The sequence below is a fragment of the Ammospiza nelsoni genome, chromosome 20 (assembly GCF_027579445.1).
Source record: "Ammospiza nelsoni isolate bAmmNel1 chromosome 20, bAmmNel1.pri, whole genome shotgun sequence".
Classification (NCBI taxonomy): Eukaryota; Metazoa; Chordata; class Aves; order Passeriformes; family Passerellidae; genus Ammospiza; species Ammospiza nelsoni.
In genome coordinates, this window is record NC_080652.1 from 2234630 (window position 1) to 2254520 (window position 19891).

A 19891-nucleotide genomic window follows, 5' to 3' on the forward strand; every position below is an offset into this window, starting at 1 on the left:
CTCCAGAAGTTCCCAAAGTTCTGGGGTCACTCTCCAGGTGCCCTTGGCCTCTGTTCCAGTGTTTTCAACCCGCTGTGCCGCTCCCTTCATGGAGCAGCAGCATGAGCCAGCTTCAGCAGTATTTGCCATGGTGGGAGCAGCTCTCCCTGCTCCAGGAGCTCGTGGTTCTGCAGCCTGACAGGCCACACTCAGCTCTTGTACATCTGCTCATCCTCTGGGTCTGTGTGGAGCTCACTTTGCATCCAAGCCACATGTCAGCCCTGCCCCAGGGAGGATTAAGCTCAGTCAAGGAGGAGTCTCACCACTGAGAAATGTTTAATTTAAAAAGCAATTTCCTTCCACCTAACAAGATATATTCCTTTTGGAGTGAGAATTCCCTCAGAACGCTGGCTGGGGCTGAGCACTAATAAATTCCTCTTTTCTCTCTTTTTCTCTGCATCTCCTGGAATCTCTAGCATCTCGTAAGTATAATCTTATTTTTTTATTTCCTTGTCTGTTGGTGTCCTAGCTAAACTCTCCTCTCCTGTCCATCACATTCACTCGTGCTTTCCCTGTGCTAGGGGCTCTGTCAGCTGGCTGGAGGTGAGGTGGCTACACCTGGTGGGCCTACATGGATCCCACCAAACCATCCTCATCCTCTGAGTGCACTGGCACACTTGGAAGTGGAGAGGAGTTCCTCTCAATGCTGGTGTGCAGAGAGGGTGTGGCTGCAGCTCCCAGGTCCTTTCTGCAGAACAGGGATGGTGGCTGCTCCTTTGGGTTCTGATGTTTGAGGAGCAGCCCAGGGATGGTGGGTGCTCCCTTGGGCCACATTCTGATGTTTGAGGAGCAGCCCAGGGATGGTGGGTGCTCCCTTGGGCCATGTTTGAGGAGCAGCCCAGGGATGGTAGTTCCTCCTTTGGGCCACATTCTGATGTTTGAGGAGCAGCCCAGGGATGGTGGGTGCTCCCTTGGGCCATGTTTGAGGAGCAGCCCAGTGAGTGAGGAGCTGTGGTGTGAGTGCCCTGACCCACACATGGTCCTGCCCACCCCCTGGGCAGCTCAGCCTCTGTTGTCTGCCCAGAGCTCCCCTCTGTGTGTCCCTTGTCCCCTCCACCTCCAAGCTGGACCTGGTTAATGGCTTGCCGTGGTTCCCCAGGGCGTTCAGGGGCTACGCAGAGAGGAAGAGACGGAAACGAGAGAATGATTCTGCAGCTCTTATCCAGAGGTAGGGCCCGTCCCCACAGCTGTGACCTGCTGCTGCATGGGCCCTTGGGGTCACTGCTGAGCCCTGGTGCCATTGACTGTGGCTGTCCCTGTCTCTGTGCTGTCCTGGGGACACTGGCAGTGCCTCTGCTGGAGCTGTGCAGGTGAATGATGCTCAGGGATAGCTGATCTCCCTCTTCTTAAAGAACACTGTCAAGTTGCTTTTAGCATTCCACATGATCTGTGCCTCAGGCAGAAAAATACATACTTAAAAAATTAAAGATGCAGTTTCCCCATGCCAACTTGAAATTTCGTATCATCGCAGAATGGTTTGGATTGGAAGAAACCTAAATTATGATCTAGTTCCAAGTCCCTTGCCACAGGCAGGAATTTGTTTGAGGTTAGATGAATACTGTATGTGCTGTTACTGCATGTACAAATGCACCTCAAAAATCTGAGACTTAGGCAAAACTGACATCTCTAGTGACCAGAAGTCTATTTTTAAGTCTTATTTTTTTTCAATAATAGAAGGGAAGTAAAAGTGGATGGGGACTGGTTCCTTGTCCAGGTATTACAGAAAGGCCTGGTTTCCTTCTGCAGGCTTCCTATGGCACATCATTTATTCACAGTAGGAATCAGAACTGGTTTGGTTTTTTAAATGTGCCCAGAGTTGTGGCAGCCTACTAAAAAGGATAGCAAAGTATTTGTATAATTGGTTTAAAACTACCATGATCACTTCAGCACTGTTTAAAACCAAGTGAGAGAAAATCAGATTTTCTTAACTGAGAAATTGCCCGGCAATATTTTTTATAGCAACTTCAGAGTAGTGGGGTTTTTTCCATCAATAACAAAGAGAAATAAAAATCCAAACTAAAGACACTCAAAACAAATAGACAGTGTATCTTTAAAAAGAGAGATTTCTCAGAGTTTGTTAGGCAGAGGCAAGTCTTGGTTGGGAAATGGTTTGTGAGTACAGGAGCAGCTGTGAGCCTTGGTGGGGCTGTGTGGTCAGGAGGGAGGATGGACTGACCTGAGCCATGTCCCTGCTCCTGCTGAGCACAGTGCAGGGAGCCTGGCTGTGCCTGCCTGTCCCAGAGAGGAGGTGACAGCAGAGGAGGGCTCTGGTGCAGGCATTGCTGGCAGAGCTCAGCCCTGTCCTGCAGGGAGTGAGGAGAACCCCACTGTGGGTTTGGTGTTTGCTGTGCAGCCCTTGGTTTGTGTTTCAGGGTTCAGCTGTTCTCACACAGCCCCTTCAGCGCTGTCTGGTATCCAGGGATGCTGGGATGTGTGGTGTGGCCACAGGGATGCTGCCTGTGGAGTGAGGGATGCCCAGAGCTTGCCCACTGCAGGAGCAGCCAGAGAGGGCAGTGTGAGAGGTGCTGCCAGGAGTTTGGGCAGGGAAAAGTCTTCTGGGCAGAGTGGGGTGCCCCACTGCAGGCAGAGCTGCAGGGTGGAGAGGGACTGCAGTGCCTTGGAGCCCCTCTGGCTGGGATGGATACCCTGGAGGTGCCATGGGGCCATGCAGACCGTGAGGCACATGGAGCAGAGCTGTTCAGAAAAGGGAGTGGTAAGGAGATTTCATCACTGAAACTTGAGGGATGCTGGTTGTGTCATGATGGGTGAAGGGATCTTGCAAGTGATCAAGTGTCACAGGGTTCCTGGGCAGGCTTGGGGATCCCCATTGCTGACAGAGCTGTTTGCAGCTTTCCCAGGGCCTCTCATGCTGACATGCAGGCACAGAGGAGCCTGAGGAGCCAGGCAGCTGCAAGAAGCCCTCAGAAGGATCTAGATGTTCACAGCATGGCCAGATTAGGAGGCAGTCCCAGACTTGCACTTCTTTTCCAAAGGGCTGTTTTTTCTAGAAGAAAATAGATGGAGCAAAAGGCCTTTGTCCCATTCTGTGAGTGTTTAGTGCAGTGGTTAACCTTGAACAGCTGGATTCTCCTTAGAGCTGCTCTCAGCAGAGTTTAGGAGAGTCTCTCAAGGGAGAGCCCAAGCTGTCCAGGCAGCTGGGAGCAACCTTCTTCTATGCAAAGGCTGCTTTACCCCTCTTCCTCCAGGGTCTGAAGAAAGTCCTCTGTGGAAAGGACAGCTGAGCATTTAAAAGAAAAGCGGGTTTTACTCCAAAATGCCAAAAGCCCAAAGGATATGACAGTGGCCTTGGGCAATTAACAATGGTGCTGAGTGTCTGCTATGATCTCAGGCTCACAACAAACCATAAAGATTTCCATATAACATATGTCTGAGACTTCTTTGTGTAAAGAACAGCCCTGGTTCCTTCAAAATGCTGTATTTATTTGGATTTTAATGGAATGCACTGTAAGTGATGGTGCACCCCAGAAAGCTTTGTACAAAGAGCCAGGCCAGGGATGTGCCTAAAGGAGCACTTGTCTCATCCACAGCAGTAAATCTTCATGGACCCAAGTAGAGACAAAATAAATCTTTGGGAAACATTAATAGCCCAAGTGTAGACAGAAGTTTGGCATGGAACAATGCTGCTCCCAGCTGCTGGTTTTGCTTCTTGCTGGATTTGGAGCCTGATGACAGCAAGAGCTCCCAGGCCAAAGAGGGGAAGTGCAGGAGGTGATGTGGGTGCAGTGCTCTCCATGAGGACTGTGTTTGTGTGGATCTCCTGGGCACGAGCAGATGGATCTGAGATTCTCTTAACCAATTCTTGTCAGTGCTGGAAGTGTCTTTTGTTCCAGTCAGTTTGCTAAAGCATCTGCATGGTTGTACCATGTCCTTACTCATCCCACTAACCTGTGTGTGAGCCAGATAACCTGTGACTTACCCCTTTCACCAGCTGTGGTGTCTGTTGCCTGGTGTTTGCCCTGTGTTTTGGGGGCCACAAGGAGTCCAGGGAGGCTCCCCCACTCCAGGGTGCCCAGTGCATGGGGCTGCACTGTGGGGTGAAGCCACAGTCACTAAAAAGGGTTCATGGAGAGGTGACACTGCTCTTGATTCTGCTTCTCCCTGTCTCTTCTGATGTCCTGTTTGTTCCTGTCCTGTTCCTGCCTCGTGAGTGATGAGAAACTGGTCCCATGCCCTTGGAGGGGCTGGACAGAGTCCCTTGGCCATGGCCTCTGAGGAGTGGCCAGGACATTCTGTTTCACACAGAGCTGGCTCTGGGGTGTAGCTGCTCCCCAGGGCTTTCCCCTGCAGCTGTGTGCTCTGCTGGGGTGTAACTGCTCCCCAGGGCTTTCCCCTGCAGCTGTGTGCTCTGCTGGGGTGTAGCTGCTCCCCAGGGCTTTCCCCTGGAGCTGTGTGCTCTGCAGCCCCTCTGGACCTGCCTGTGAGGCCAGGCCAGGGCAGCACACAGGGAGAGCAGGCCCATGGGGACAGGCAGCATCACTGAACTCTGCTGTGCAAGGAGGGAGAACGTGCTTTGGTCCTCCCCAGCTGTGCCTGGAGAGCAGCACGAGCTGCATGGTTACCAACAGCACAGGAGGGGTTTTAGGAGCTGTGTTTGGGAATGAGCACAGCCCCCAGTGTGCAGAGCCTGGGCACCCCACGTTCTGCTGCAGAGAGGGGAGCAGTTACTGCTCTTTACCAGGAAAAGAGGGAACACTGCCAGCACAGGTGTCCTCAGCAAATACAGCACAGGTAAAGCTTAATCAGAGGCAAGGGAAAGCAGCCATGAGCAGAGGGCTGCCCTGTGGGACCCCACTTGCCCTGTACCAGCAGCCCAGGGAGCTCAGAGCAGCCCCACTCAATGAACATCACCATCCCAGCACTAAATCACTGCAGGCTGTGGACCTGGTCTCCAGCTTTGGAATGCCCAGAGGGAAATAGACCATCATCCCCATTTTATTTTCTTTTCTTCCTCCCTGTTTTCACAGTCCTGCTGGGCCCAGGTGTTGCTTCTTGTCTCCTTTCTCAAAGGTTGTGTTTGGCCTTTCTTGCAGGAATTTTCGGAAGCACCTCCGCATGGTGGGGAGCCGAAGGGTTAAAGCACAAAGTAAGTGAGCACTGGAAGTGTGTCTGTGAGGAGCTGGGCTCTGTGGGCATTCTGTCACATGCAGATGTGGGTTGAAAGACCTGGCTTTGGGCTGGAGAGAGGAATTGACCTGTTGGTGCCATTTTACCCTACAAATAAGATCAGGTGGTTGTGAGTGTCCAGGACATGTGGATGCCTGCAGCAGCCTGGGGGCTGTTCCCAAGGACCCTTGCTGTGGCTGTGGGACATCTCTGGTGCAAGGCATGGAAGGAAAGCTGCAGCATCCTTGTCCCCTGTGTGGATTTTGGTGATCACCGGGGTGGAGGCCAGTGAGGAGAACCGGGGCTGGGAGTTGAGCAGAGCTGCCTGGCCTCTCTCTGCAGCTGTGACCAGCTGTGGCTCCATGTGCCACACAGACTGCTGGCTGTCCCCTCCTGCCCTGTCCCACTGTCATCTCCACAGCTGGCCCTGTGGGAGAGTTGCCTGGGGGAACTGAGATGATGGTGGAAGGAAGAAAGAAGAGGATCAGAGAAGAGATTGGAGCAAGGGGCAAATCAGGGAACGTTATGCCTCACTGGGGAAGAAATCACCTCTTAGGCCTGAAAAATTGCAGTTCCCTTTCCCTGGTGAAGGCAATAATCCTCCAAAACTTGATTGGGCAATTCCCTTAGTGCTGTGAAAGTGGCGTAACCTGCTCCTGGGAGCTGAGGATTGCTCCAGAAGAGAAAGCATCTTGTTCTTCCCAACCTCCCTGGCCAGGCATCATGTACAGAGTGCCCCCAGTAAAGCATTGCTGAGTTCAATTTGCATTCTTTCCTTTCTCATGTGCTGTGGGAAGTGATCAGCAAAGAGCTTTGCCCTTTCCAGAGTCTTCACTGGCATCTGAGTTAGCACTGCCTGACGTGGACAGGGCTTACCTCTGTGAAACTCAGGCTTGGCTCTGCCTCAGGAACTCTTGGGTCATGTTTTCAAAGCTTTCTTTCTGTGCACAGTAGCTAAATGCCTGGGTTATCTGAAAGCTGAGGATGGAGATTACCCGAAGAACTGAAGCCATCATTTGTCTCCCCAGACACCCACCCTGGCCACACTTCAGCAGGGGACAGGCTGCTCTTGTGGTGCTGATCTTCAGTGAATTCCTGTGCTGCTGTTACTCAATTCCCTGCTGCACACTCTGTCTGCCACCAGAAATAGGTATTAGTGCCCATAAGTGGCTGTTAATCCTGGCACAATGGCTCTCACATGGGCTTGCCAAGTCAGACACAGGGGTTGCCAGTTCCCAGGAATTTGCCTGCGGTGCAGCCATCTGAGCCAAGCTCCCTGGTTTGTGCTTGAGAAATGCCAGTGCAAACAATACAGCACTCCTTGGGAGGAAAAAAAGCCATGAGTAGTGCTCACAAGAGTGCAGGCAAGCAAAGGCTGAAGGATTTCCTCTTTTGCAACAAATTGTAGAAAGCGTGAGCTTTCCAGAGACATCCCCTCCCTGCTGTTTGGTCCAGCTCTGACTGGGATGCCAGTAGAACATGAAGGGAGAACTTACTGGAGCACTACAGCTGCCTTCTGGCCATGCAGGTGTTGCAGTGCATATTTCTGTGAGGCCTTGGAATCTGAGCACTTACACTGGGACACTGGGCTGGCCTTGGTTAAATTGAGGTTTGCGCTGTGTACATTTGAGGAGAGACCATCAAGTGTTGTCCTTTTTCTGTGTTCCATGTCCCATCCTGTGCACAAGTGGGCACTTGTCTCTGCTGTGTGGAAAGGACTCACGTTTGGCAAATGGAAGGAGCAGCCCAAGGGAGTCTGTGATGTGTGGCTTTGGTGGCAATCTGCTGGATGATTTGTTTGCTGGCAGCAGCAGAGGTGCTTTGGGATCTGTTAATGTCATGCTCTGGTTTTATCCTTTAGCATTTGCCGAACGGCGTGAGAGGAGCTTCAGCAGGTCCTGGAGTGACCCGACTCCCATCAAAGCTGATTCCTTCCATGACTCTCGAGAAAGTGAGTTCTGAGTCCTTTGAGCTTCCTCCTGTGGGCAAACCCTCCAGCAGTTGTTGGCTGGAGTCCCACTGGAGTAACTCCTCTGTGCCCTCTGTCCTGTCTGTGATCCTTTTTTAGTTTCCTGAGATCGGAGCAGGTAACGCTCCAGGTGTATGTACCTGTTCATCTGTGTGTACCTGTATTTATTTGTAGAGCACCACTCATCCAACCTCAGATTATTGAGCGGTTGCCAAAGGGTACCCAGTGGTACAACTCTCTTACTCTGTTCCCATCATCCCTTATCCTCTTGGCACCAAAACAACCTCTCTGGAAACTCACCAGTCCAAGGCTGCCTTCACCGTAATGGGGCTAACGTGGCTTCCCATGCAGGAGCCCCTTCTGAGCTCTTTCCTAGCCTGGAATAGCTCAAGAATACAGCTGATGACATGGAGCTTTGATTTCCTGCACAGGTGATAGCTTGGGGCAATCTGATCTTCATTTGGGCTGCCAGGAATCCCTCTGGGAATCCCCAGTAATGCTGCCATGTTCTGCTTGAGGGGACTGAGATGCTGTTGTGTTCATTTACAGGAAGGAATGCCAGCATCTGTATTCTTATAAAGGGAGTGTCTGTTTTACACAGATTTTATTGCAAGCCTGTAGGCAGGAGCTTGGTGGATATGAGTTTGCCCATGTTGAAGTGAATTTCACTAATGAAATGACCTGATCTACCAGGTAAGCATGAGATCTGGCCCTGCTAGCTTTAGAAGACCCAGGTTGCAAGGGGAGGTGTGTGAAAGGCCAGGTTCACAACATGACCCTGTTGTTTGGCAGTCTGACTTCTCCCTGCTCCCTCAGCTGCCCGGAGGCAGATGGGAAAGCCATGGAAAGCCATGGGAAGCTGTGGTTCACACAGGCTCCAGGCACTGCCCAGCGAAACTCGGACATCCCCAAAGGCACAAACAGCGGCACCTCGGTTCTCTTTCCTCAGTCCAGCAACCATCTCTGTTTTTAACCTTTAATGGTCAATTATATTCCTTCCAGATGTTTTTTTCCCCAGGAGGCATTGAAGGCCAACAGGTAAGGTCGATTTGGAGAGCAAGTTCAAGTCTACTGTTGCAATATGACTGTGTTTGTTGCAGCTGTCCTCACGCACGCTCTAAGACTTCTCTGCCAGGATCAGTCTGACCCACAAGTCAGATTTTCTTTATGATCCCTGAAAAGATGTAGTCAGAGCAGTAATTACTACAAGGAGACCAGCTTTGAAGTCTTTGGACTTCTGCTTATCAGCCTGGCAGTGCTGAAGTGTAGAGAGTCTGTCTGTGTTCTGTCTCCTTCCCCATTTCTGGAGTGACAGGGTGACTGTTGTGACTTAGCATTTGAAAGCCAAGCTTGGTGACTGCGAGAGTGCTGAAGTTCTGTGACACGTGCCGTGAGCTCTCTGTGCACTCTTCATTTGTTACATGTTTGTCTGTTTGAAGGCACCAGCCCCAGAGTGGTGTCTGTCACTCTGTGGTGACAAGAGAGCACGAGTGTCGTGGCACCTCTTGTGAGGAAGCTGCCAAGGCAGGATGGAGTGGGGAAGGCTGTTCTGCCCTTGTAATGGTCCCTGCTGTGTTCTGGCAGGCCATGACCTTCAGGATTCCTGCGGGACTCTGGATGGTGACTTTGACTTGAACTGGGAAGCAGAAAAGGAACTTGAAGCCATGGCATGTGACGGAGAAGACTTTATTCCACCAAAAATAATGGTGAGTGTTTCCAGCTCATGCTCTGCCTGTCCTTTCAGTGCTGCTGAGTTCAGGATCTTCATGGGAAGTGTGTTGTATAGGCACAGGGGTCTGTGAGGGTCACTCAGAGATGAACCAAGAGTTGACACAGGCTCAGATCAGGTGGTGCATTGAAATAAAACTAGAAGGAGGGATCTGTAGTCCAAATCAGAGCAGGAATGACACCATTGTATTTGCAGGGAATGCCCCAATGAAGGGAGGAATTATGTATCTGACCCCATGTTTTCACAAGGCTAATTTATTATTTTATAATACTATATTATATAAAGAATACTGTACTATACTAAAGAATACAGAAAGGATACTTACAGAATGCTAAAAAGTTAATAATGAAAACTCGTGACTCTCTCCAGAGTCCTGACACAGCTTGGCCCTGATTGGCCAAAGAGTGAAAACAACTCCCAGCAGAATGCAATGGAACAATCACCTGTGGGTGAGCAATCTCCAAACACATTCCACATGAGCACAACACAAGAGAAGCAAATGAGATAAGAATTGTTTTCCTTTTCTCTGAGGCATCTCAGCTTCCCAGGAGAAAATCCCTGGGTGAAGGAATTTTTTCAGAGAATGTGAATGCTACATGACACCAACACAGAACCAAGTCAGCCTGAGGCTTGTTAACCCTGAAAACAGAGACCTGAGCACCACTGCCAGCTCTGCTGCCATACTGGAACTGAGGGGCCTGGAATCACAACAGAGTTCAGGCTCTGGTGCTGCTGGTGCCAGCTGAGGCTTCAGCCAGAGTTGTCAGCACTGTCTGACACTTGCAGCCCTGTGCCTGCTGTGCCTGGGGCAGGGCCAGCCCTTGGCTGGACCCTGGGCAGGTCCCACCAGACACTGAACACTCCCTACAGCCAAAAGCAGGTTTTGCAGGAGTGATCCTCACTGGGATACTGTGGTGTTTGTGAGGGTCCCCAGGACAAGGTAAGAGATGAGAATCTGACTCCATGTTCTCAGAAGGCTGGTTTATTATTATATTATATTATATTATATTATATTATATTATATTATATTATATTATATTATATTATATTATATTATATTATATTATATTATATTATATTATATTATATTATATTATATTATATTATATTATAACTATAGTAAAGAAAGAGAAGGGTACAGACAGAAGGCTTAACAAGAGGGAATAATAAAAACTCGTGACTGACTCAGACAGTCTGGCACAGCTGTCTGTGATTGGTCATTAAGTAAAAACAATTCACATGGGTAAACAATGTCCAGACCACATTCCAAAGCAGCCAAACACAGGAGAAACAAATCAGATAATTATTATTTATGTTTCTCTCTGAGGCTTATCAACTTCGCAGGAGAAGAAATCCCAGTGAAGGGATCTTTCAGAAAATACCACAGTGACAGGATACAGCCATCCATGGTGGTGCACGAGCTGCTCCATCCTCTGTGCAGCCCAGTGTCCCCTTTCCAGCCTGTTCTGGGCCCAGTGCAGCCTGGGGGCAGAGCTGTGTGCTCATGTGGCACTCAGGGCACTCAGCAGCCCTGGGGGTGCTCTGGGCTGGAAACTTTCCAATGGGATATGGCTAAACTGGGTTAGCTGCTCCTCGAGTCACACTGAGACAGCTGAACAGGGTTTATGGCCTTTGTCCTTCTGTCCAGACTCTGCTGGCTTCTCCTCATGCTGTTGCACCTTTGTTCCCCTTTGCAGCTCATCTCTTCCAAGGTGCCCAAAGCAGAGTATGTCCCAACAATCATCCGCAGGGACGACCCCTCCATCATCCCCATCCTCTATGTGAGTAAATCCCTTCTGCTGTGGTGAGAGCACGAGTCATGCAGACACTTTTTTATTTCCCTAGTTCCTGTTAGGGTGACTCCAAAATGCTGATGTGATTTGGAAAAGCTGTCAGGAAGGGGCTGGGGGTGTGCTGAGCCCAGCTTTGGGATCTGGGGGAGCTTTGTGGGGGCTCAGGTCTAGGTGGAACAGCCAGGTGGGGTGGAAATGGCACTTGTGGGCTCTGGGCTCTGCAGCCCAGCCAGGCTGTGTGGGAGGATTGCCAAGGGAAGGCAGGGCAGGCATTGCCAGGCTTAGGGCTCCTCCTTATGCTCATCCTTGGGATAAGCAGCACTCAGAGCTCAGCAGTGAAACACCAACCCCATCACCCCATGGGCAGTGGGGTGTCCCTGTCAGTCATTAATTTAACTCTGGCTTTTCCCTGGGAGTCTGGCCTGAGCAGGGGTCTGACACAGCAGTGAGGAGTCATGGGTTTCTTTTTCTAATCACTTAATTTGCAAGGGAGGGTGGGACTGGGAGCCCAGCAAGGGCACTGCCAGTGTGCAGCAGGCTGTGCTGCTGGGGTTTAGCCTTGCTGCTCTTGTCTCTCTCCTTGGAGGGTTGTTCAGGGCTCCTGATGACCCTGCTGCGGCAGAGGCAGCTGTGCTGGGAGTGCAGCTGTTTGTCAGCCAGCTTGGACAGGGGTAGAGCCTGAGAGTGGCTGCAAAACACAGGCAAACAGGCACTGCTGATGTTGACTGCATCTGAGGGACAGTCTGTGCTTTGGATGTGTCTGCAGGCTTCAGCTGCAAGCTTTGGGTGGATTTGATCTTCATGGACTGTTCAGCTTCTGTGCTGAGGTGTGGTTTGGGGTGAGGGTTACTGCTGCTGTGACCAGCAGCCATCAGTTGGTGTAAATGTGCTCTTAAAGCATCCTTGGAGTGGGATTGTGTGGTTATTAGGGAGCTGGTGCAGTGACAGTGAGCCTTTACATGTCTTCTCTCTTGGTTTCCAGGACCATGAACACGCCACCTTTGATGACATCCTGGGTATGTCAGTGTTGCCTCCTTTTCTATCTCCTGCCCATTGCAAATGTAACCATCAATATTTAAGTCACTCAGCTGCCCTGTGCTTCAGCTGCCACGCACAGAGTTGTTTTTGTCACCCCAGTGACCCCTGACAGTCAGCTGGCTGCTCTTGGATGTGCTGCTGCAATAAACATTCACTTTGACCTGTTTTCTGTGCTAAACTCATGGTCTGCAGCAGGGAAACTGAGGCACGGGGCAGCAGCTGCCTGTTCATTGTACCTGTGGTGGGGAGTGGGAGCAGTGACAGAGGCCAGGAGGGCTGGGGCTGCTCCAGAGCTGTGGTCACCACAGAGCAGTGTCTGGTGCTGTTCCATCCTTTCTCTGTCACCTGCTGACATTCCCTGCTCCCACAGCATCCTTGGCATGTACTGAGCACCCTCAGCTCAGCTTCCTGCCCTCAGGACTACGTGTAAAGGAATGAGATTAATTTTTACCTTTGTCCATGGTTCATCTTTTCCAACATGTTTTGTTTGGTTGGGTTTTTTTTTTTTTTTGCAGAGGAAATAGAGAAGAAGCTGAACATTTATCGGAAAGGCTGCAAAATCTGGAAGATGCTGATATTTTGCCAGGTACATGAAAGTTGTTAAGCACTTGGGTGGTTTGTCACAAATTTGTCATTTTCTGTGGGGAAAGTGACATAGAGGAACCAATATTCCAAAGTCAGCTTCCATTAAAGTCGCTGCCAAGGCGCAGCTTTCACTTCCCATTACCCAGACATGGAGCAATCCCAAGTTGCTGAGACAGCAGGAAATCAAATCTGATTTAGTGAGGCCAAGTGAGGAGCTGGGCTGATTCTCTCAAGGAACCCCAGACAAACTAGCATCAGCACTAACCTAGAAAGGGTTTCATAGAAGGAAGAAGTACTTGCAGTGTCATGGTTATGGTTTCCATCCAGTTTCAGTGTCACAGTGGTTGTGGGTCAGACTGGCAGGTGGCTCAGCTGGGAGCCAGAGGATGCAGAAGCAGGGTCAGGCTGGAGCTGTGGCTGGGACAATCCAGGCCCTGCTGGATTTGGGGGGTGCTGGGGATTTCCTTCCCAAGTTTGCTGTTCTGGTGGTGGTCAGCTGTGGCTTCCCCAGCAGCTGTGCCATGAGAAGTGGGAAGGGTGACCTGACTTAACTCCCTCCAGGTGCCCAGAGCTGCAGAGGAGCAGCTTTGCTGCACACTGACCTGAGATTGTGACTTTACTGTTGCTGGTGCTGTGTCAGTCTGTTCATGCTCCTGCTGCCCCAGGGCAGTTCCTCTGCAGTGCCAGCCCTGCCTGCAGCCCCTGCTGTGCTCAGCTGCTCCTCTGCCCACCCCCAGCATCCCCCAGTGACAGGGACTTTCTTGTCTTCCCTGTTACTCTCCAGCCACCCACAGTGGCGTTTTAAACCTATTTTTGTGCCTTTCTAGAGTGATGTGGGCACAGAGCAGCAAAAACCAGGGAATGCAGCCCCCAGCACACTGCCTGTGTGTGGATGTGTCTGCACTGCTCCCTTGTGGCACTTCTGGGAATGCCTGGGCAGGACAGGAAACTCATGCAGGGTCTGTACAAAGGGGTTTCCATCTGTCTGTCTGCCTGTCTCTTGCAGGGAGGCCCCGGGCACTTATACTTGTTAAAGAACAAAGTTGCCACTTTTGCCAAAGTGGAGAAGGAGGAAGATCTGATCCTGTGAGTGGCTGTGCTGTGTTCATGGTGTTTCTCTGCTGGATTTGCTCAATGTTTGCAGCACGTGGTGGAGGAGAAGTGAAGGGAGCTGGGGTGGCTTGGTCAGGGGATGAGGAGGCTGAGGAGGCATTGAACAGCAGCTCACAGCTCATTCAGGGTGACAGCAAAGGTGGCAGAGCTGAGCTCATCCCTGGAGTGCTGCAGCCCTGTCACCAGGAGATTTATTCTTAAATGTGTTTAGTGTCTCTGTGCATAGAGACTGTCAAAAAAGGAGGGGAAAAAAAGATATTTATTCTACTAAAAACAGCCTTGCTGACCAGAAATCAGAACATGCACCTCGAGCCTGTGGTGCTGTGATACCATTGCTAAGCTGTGGCTGTGGCAGAAATCCAGGGTGTTCCCCCACAGCTGACTCTGGCCAGGGAGAATGGAATTTGTCTCTGCAAAGCCTGCTCAAAGTCCAGTCTGTTACTGAGGAGGCTTTTCACTAACATGCCAGCCTTCAGCTGGGAGTGCTGAGCAATTTTGCTGCTCCTTGCAGAGAGTAAAGCTTTGCCTGTTTTGCTGCCTACTCGCTTGTGCTGGCTCAAACTTGCTTGGCTAACAGTGCCTGGCTGTGGGGGGAGGATGTACACCAACCTGTTCCTACACAACTTTGTGTTGGCATGAGAACTGAGTATTAAAATCAACATCTGCTCAGCAATCTCGTGCCCTGGCACAAACACTGGCTGTGGAATTCTCCAGCACGTGTGCACATCCAGGATTCTGAGCACATCCCAGGCATAGCTGCTCCCAAGCTGATAAATCAGGGATCTGCAGGGAGCTGTGAACACACAGCTGAAAGTTGGGGAGCTTGGAAGTGAATGTCTCCATCCAGCTTGTGTGTTCTGGGAGGCAGTGCTGGGGGAAGCTGAGGCTGCAGTCTGGTTGGAGCACCCAGGGAGGAATTCCTGGGCTTTAGAGCCCCCCAAAGTTGCTCCAACCCTCTGCCCAGGGGAGGGGTTGTGTTTCACATCCCTCAGGCACCCAGTGCCTGGTCACAGTCACTGCACTGTGAGCAGCACCAAGCACAGGCTGACATGGAGCTGCCTGGGCTGTATTGTCTCACTCAGAACAATCTCTGCAGCTGTTCCTGCTGATTTCATGCCCTGGAAATGAACCAGTGCACTGATAAGCCTCGTGTTCAGAAAGGGCACTTGTTGATAGAAACAGGAGAGAGGAAGCTGGAGGGGATGCTTGGTGAAACTGTCACTGCAGAGCACTCTTGGGGGACTCTGCTCCCTTCTCCTCACCTTGGAGCTCCCTTGGCTCTGTGGGCTGCTCTTCCTTCTCTGCCACATGACTTGGACCTGCTCCTCAGGCCCTGCCTCTGCTCCTGTTCTTCCTTGTCTGGGATCCAGTGGCTCTTCCTGAGCAGTTTCCTGCCCAGGGTACAAACCTTGGGCCCTGCCTGAGTGCTGTGTACACACATCCTTGGCATTAATCATGCCTATAAGGAGAGATTTTTATTTTAATTATGTGTTCTGTTTTTTCCAGCTTCTGGAAGAGGTTGAGCAGGCTGATGAGTAAAGTCAATCCTGAACCAAATATCATCCACATCATGGGCTGCTATGTTCTTGGAAACCCCAATGGGGAGAAGGTAGGAGCCTGTGGGTCACCCCTGGGATGTCTGCTGGGCCCAGGGAGGCCAGGGTCACACTGGGAGCTCTAAACCTGCCTCTTGTGCTGGCTGGGAAGGTGCTGCTGTCCTGTCTGTGGGAGCTGTGAGTGGGAGAACCCTCTGGATTGTGGGGCAGGGGAGGAAGGATTAGTGATGTGCAGGACAAATAATGAAACCTTTGAGGAGAGGAGCAGTTCAAAGCACTTGCTTTGTTTATTTACTGGTGAGATAGATGTTCTAAAGGACATGGGTGGAAGGTTTTCCAGAACAAAGATGGGCAATTCTGGGGGCTCAGGATCATCACTGTTTTCAGCTCTTAACTCTGGTATGTTTTCCTTTCAGCTATTTCAGAATCTGAAAAACTTAATGAATCCTTATAGGGTTGCCTTTGAGTCTCCACTTGAACTATCAGCTCAAGGTAATTAATTTCCTGTGCAAAGACACATACACCCCTTGCTACCCAGTCTGCCTCCTTTGGGGGGCATCTCCATGAAAAAGCAGTTTTGACTCCCTTAAGTCCTGCCATGGTCTTTGTTTTGCTTGTAACCACTTTGTGTAGCTCAGCTGCTGCCCCTTGCAGTTCCTGCATCTGTTCACATTTCAAATGCTGTTTGTTGTGCCTGAGGCCTCTCCCAGGGTCCTGGCAATGCAGAGGAGGAGACAGCTTTCCAGGCTGGGTGTTGGAGATCCCAGCATTATTAGGGCATGAGGAGTCTGTGGGGGAAATGCACATGGAGCAGAACCTTTTCTGTAGCCAGGTGTGCTGGGGTCTCTTCTCAAACCACTGGCACCAAGGAAATTATGTCAGTAAACAATGGGGATGTGGCCCATCAGGGCCATTCTACAGCTCAGTCTGCTGGCCATTTTCCCTTTTTTTCTGTAGCTCAAGATATTTCAAGAAGCTCTACAGGATTTTTCCTGTTCAATGTCAGTAATTCACAGAGCAGTTTCACAAGTGACAGATTCTGAATTTTGTTCTTTTATCTTTGCTGTAGTTCTTGGCCAATAAAACCATGCAGGATTCAGCTCTAGGCACTTCTCTGCTGCCCACAGCTCTGGTCTCAGCACTGATGGGTTTTTCTTACCTCCCCTTCACCCTCAGGAATGTGCAGGAGTTCAGCACATTGGTGCTTAACTGTGCAGAGCTCACAGAATCAGAGAGTCACAGAATCACAGAGCTCACAGAATCAGAGTCACAGACTGATTTGGGTTGGAAGGGACCTTCAGGCTCTCCCACTTCCAGCCCATCCATGGGCAGGGACACCTCCCTGCAGCCCAGGCTCTGTTCATGTTCAGTTCCCTGTGCATGATCAGTTCAGCTGCCCATGGTGCCTGCACAGGAGCAAACAGGCTGGGATGTGTCCAGGAGCAGCTTGCAGGGAAATTCCTGGGTTTGTGGGCAGCTCAGCAGGCCAGGCAGTGGGTTCTGTGTGCAGGCATTAGAGCAGCTCAGCTTTCAGGAGGCTGGGCTGAAGAATACGTCTGAATTTATCCCCTTGATCAGTCTGGGACATGCTAAGAGTGTACCCTTGTAATCCTTTGCAAAGTCATCTAAAACTAATCTTAATCAGGCCTCACAAGTGAAAATCCCCTCCTTGAGCCCTGTCTGAGTGCAGGGTTGTTTGCCCTTGTGTTTTCAAATGAACCTCCTGGCTGCCTGAGAGATCCCCTTCAATCAGAGGGGCTGGGGGGCACAGCTGGCACTGGTGTGTGCAGGGAGCTCATTGCTGGCAGCACACACAGCAGCAGGACAGGGATGGCCTGGTGATTTAAAAAAATATGTATTTTTAAATTGGAATTTTCAGTGTTAATTATTTATAGTGTTTCTTTACAAGAGTTAGCTCTTGTTTTACAGCCCCTGAAGTCCCTGTGCCTCATGCAGGCTGTGGCTGATCATCTCCAGCCCCCAGCTCCCCTCAGCCCTCAGAGCAGAGAGCTCAAAGTCTGGAGACAGACTTTGTGCTCAGTTCCTGCCCCCAGGGACAAACCCTGCCAGGGGATTACAGGGAGCTGTTCATGGTTGAGGAGATCTGAAAAGATCTTTGGCTCTCACGGGCCCCTCCACGTGCCCAGCGTCAGCGTTTGCCATGGATGTGTCACAAACCTGGGGCTTTGTGCTGCTGTGTGCTGTCACCTCTCCCTCGTGCCCCTTTCAGGGTGTGACCCCTCTGCCTGGTTTCACTCCTAGGTAAGCAAATGATTGAGACTTACTTTGACTTCCGCCTTTACCGCCTCTGGAAGACGCGCCAGCACTCCAAACTGTTGGATTACGATGACATTTTATGAGCTGGAGAAGCCTTTGCAAGAGGAAGCTCATCACCAGTGTCCAAGAAGTCATGCTTTATTGCAGAGAGACTTTTTTATTGGCACGGGGAGCCCTTCACAGCCCTACAGGAGGCAGCAGCGCTAAAGGGAGGGAAGGAGGAGCCCTCGGAAGCAGGAAAAGGCTCCTGGGCCAGGAGAGACTGGAGGGAAGGGGGTGACAATGACGGTGACACCTCGCTGGCCTCAGTCCGAGCCCCGGGGCCTCAGGAGGAGCTGTGTGAAACGAGGACAGGATGGAGTTCCTGGCAGAACTGAGCTGTTTTGGGTCAGAATGGGCCAGATTTGATTCCAGGTCCTTTTAAAGACTTTTGAAGCTCAGGTTTTCTTACAAAAAAAAAAAAAAAAAAAAACCACAAACCCAATTAACCCATGCACTACAGTGAAGAAGTCACCAGAGCACAGAGGGAGCAGGGGGTTGTCCTGGTGGGACTTTCTGTGCTGGGAGTCCTGGAGAGCAAGGACTGCTACACCTACTCCTGCAAGCTTAGAGCAAGATGATCCCATTTCCATGTGAATATATACTGGGATATAGAATTGAAATCTTCCTTTTTGTTTGTTTTGTTTAATAGAAAATAAGTGCAATTTTTATAGCAAGGGAGGGGGTAAAATCCCTCCTGATATTTAATTAGTTAAAAATAACACACCATAACCAATAGATGAGGTATTTTTGGTCTGCTTGAAAATATATTCAGAATGGTAATATATCTTCTGTAGACATATTTAATCACCAGCAAACAAGGTTTTAACATAAGTTAGCAGACCCTGCATGTCTGCTGCATTGGTTTGGTTCCTTTCAGAGTAGCTGTGCTGCACTACCTGTACGTGCTCTCACCAATGTGTAGTTCTCCTCCAGTTAGCCACAACTTCATTACTTTCTACTTTGCTGCTTGCAAAACTATGGAACTTTAGTTTTGCTGAAATACTTTAGGTTAGAGCACGGGACCTGGCTAGGAATCCTCTGTCAGGCTCGCTTTGGTATAAAAATGAATTAGAAATTAATAGCCATGGTAATGAATTGTTGATGCCAGTGTTTTGCTTTGTGTTGGGAGAGGAGCTCTCTCCTGTGTGGAGACCCCTCTGCGGGGGCTGAGCACTGAGGCATTTGGGAGAAATGCTTCTGGAGGGACACAGCACAGGCCTGGAGCATGAGTTTGACTCTTTGTTCACTTGACTGCCAGTTGTTTGTGCAGAACCCACCCCTTTTCCCTGACCTGTTTCTTGGTCTGAGCTGCTCAGCCCCTCCCTGTGGAGGACAGAGAAAACCCTGAGCTCTGTCAGAGCAGCCTGAGAGCCCAGGTCTGTACTTGGTATTTGATGGTACCTTTTGAAATCTATTTATTTTTGTTTGGTTGGGTATGGGGGTGCTTTTTTGGTTTTGGGAATGGGGCTTTTTTCACATTCTGCTGTCCTTTCAGAGGACAAATAGTACTTAGAGTCTATGTAGGTCACTGGCAATTTTGGGAGGTGACACAAGTTATTTCTTTTACAAGCAAAGGAAGGAACAGGGAAGGATTGCTTTATTTTCCTGATTTCCTGCTATCTCAAATTTCTTGATTGTGAAGTGAAGGAAAATACATGTACAAATCTTCTTTTAATTACTTACAAAGAGAACTTGGTGTTCTGATCTGTAGAGTCCTCCTTCCCCCCTGTGGTTGTGATTTTCGGGAACAGGCCCCTGGCTAGAACTGCTGAACCCTTTACATTTAGAGCAGTTTTATAGCAAAACTTTTGAAGAAATAATGTACATACAGTAAGGAGAGGAATGGGTGGAGAGAGGTATTTAAAGTCACTGAAAGCCTCACAGACAGGTGTGGGCTGTTGGGAGCTTTGGTGGCCACATCTCATCCCTGGACTCAGTCAGGTTTGCCAGACTTACAGTGAAGGGGAGAACAGGCACCAGTCTGTAGCTTTTGGAAGAAAATTGTGCCGGATATAAAAGAAAAAGAACCCCAAATTTATGCCAATTCTGTTTAACATTGGAGCTTCCGCCAGCTCTGCGTGAGAGGTGGGAGCCAGAGGTGCACTGAAAGCACAAAGTCATGTTATCTGGAGAAGGAAATGGCTGTGGGAAGATTAAAATGCTGACACAAAACTCTCTCCCTTTCTGACCCTTTCACCTCCTAACTGGAGACAGGCAAACTGTTCTTCCTTTCTCAGATCCCAATTCAGTGAACTTGGTAGCATGAATGTAGCATTGTGCAACTATTGAAAATCTTATTTAACCCCCAAAGGGCCCATTTATGTATCCACTTGAGTGATTTCTCTGTAGAATTGTTGTATATCCTCACTGACCACTTGTAGTACTTGGGGTGCAAAGTAGAAGGTAGATTATACAGTAATTTCTGTGTTGGGATGGACACTATGGACTGTTCTGGTGCAGTTTATGGGATATGACAACTGATGAATGCATTTCCCTCCAAAGATCTATATTCCTCATAGCTTGTGATGTTTATGACATGAACATATTTTTTCCTTTGTAGCATTCATATGCCTAAAGAGATGAAATTTTCTCAGAGCTGTGACTGGAATAGAGTTGTGATGTTTGA

The 19891-nt window shown here is 49.9% G+C and overlaps 1 protein-coding gene across 2 annotated transcripts in view; it reads left to right on the top strand.

The window, feature by feature from the left end:
* Positions 1-19891, top strand: part of NSMF (NMDA receptor synaptonuclear signaling and neuronal migration factor) — a 47326-nt gene extending 27435 nt beyond the window's left edge. The window contains exons 5-16 of one of the 2 annotated variants that reach the window (XM_059486378.1): positions 456-461; positions 1139-1207; positions 5091-5143; positions 7025-7114; positions 8717-8838; positions 10559-10642; positions 11637-11670; positions 12208-12278; positions 13284-13363; positions 14897-14999; positions 15363-15438; positions 17209-19891. In XM_059486378.1, coding sequence (XP_059342361.1) covers positions 456-461; positions 1139-1207; positions 5091-5143; positions 7025-7114; positions 8717-8838; positions 10559-10642; positions 11637-11670; positions 12208-12278; positions 13284-13363; positions 14897-14999; positions 15363-15438; positions 17209-17306 — 886 coding nt within the window. In that variant the 3' untranslated portion in view covers positions 17307-19891. The remainder of the gene's footprint in view (positions 1-455; positions 462-1138; positions 1208-5090; positions 5144-7024; positions 7115-8716; positions 8839-10558; positions 10643-11636; positions 11671-12207; positions 12279-13283; positions 13364-14896; positions 15000-15362; positions 15439-17208) is intronic. The other variant, XM_059486377.1, reaches the window with a different exon arrangement.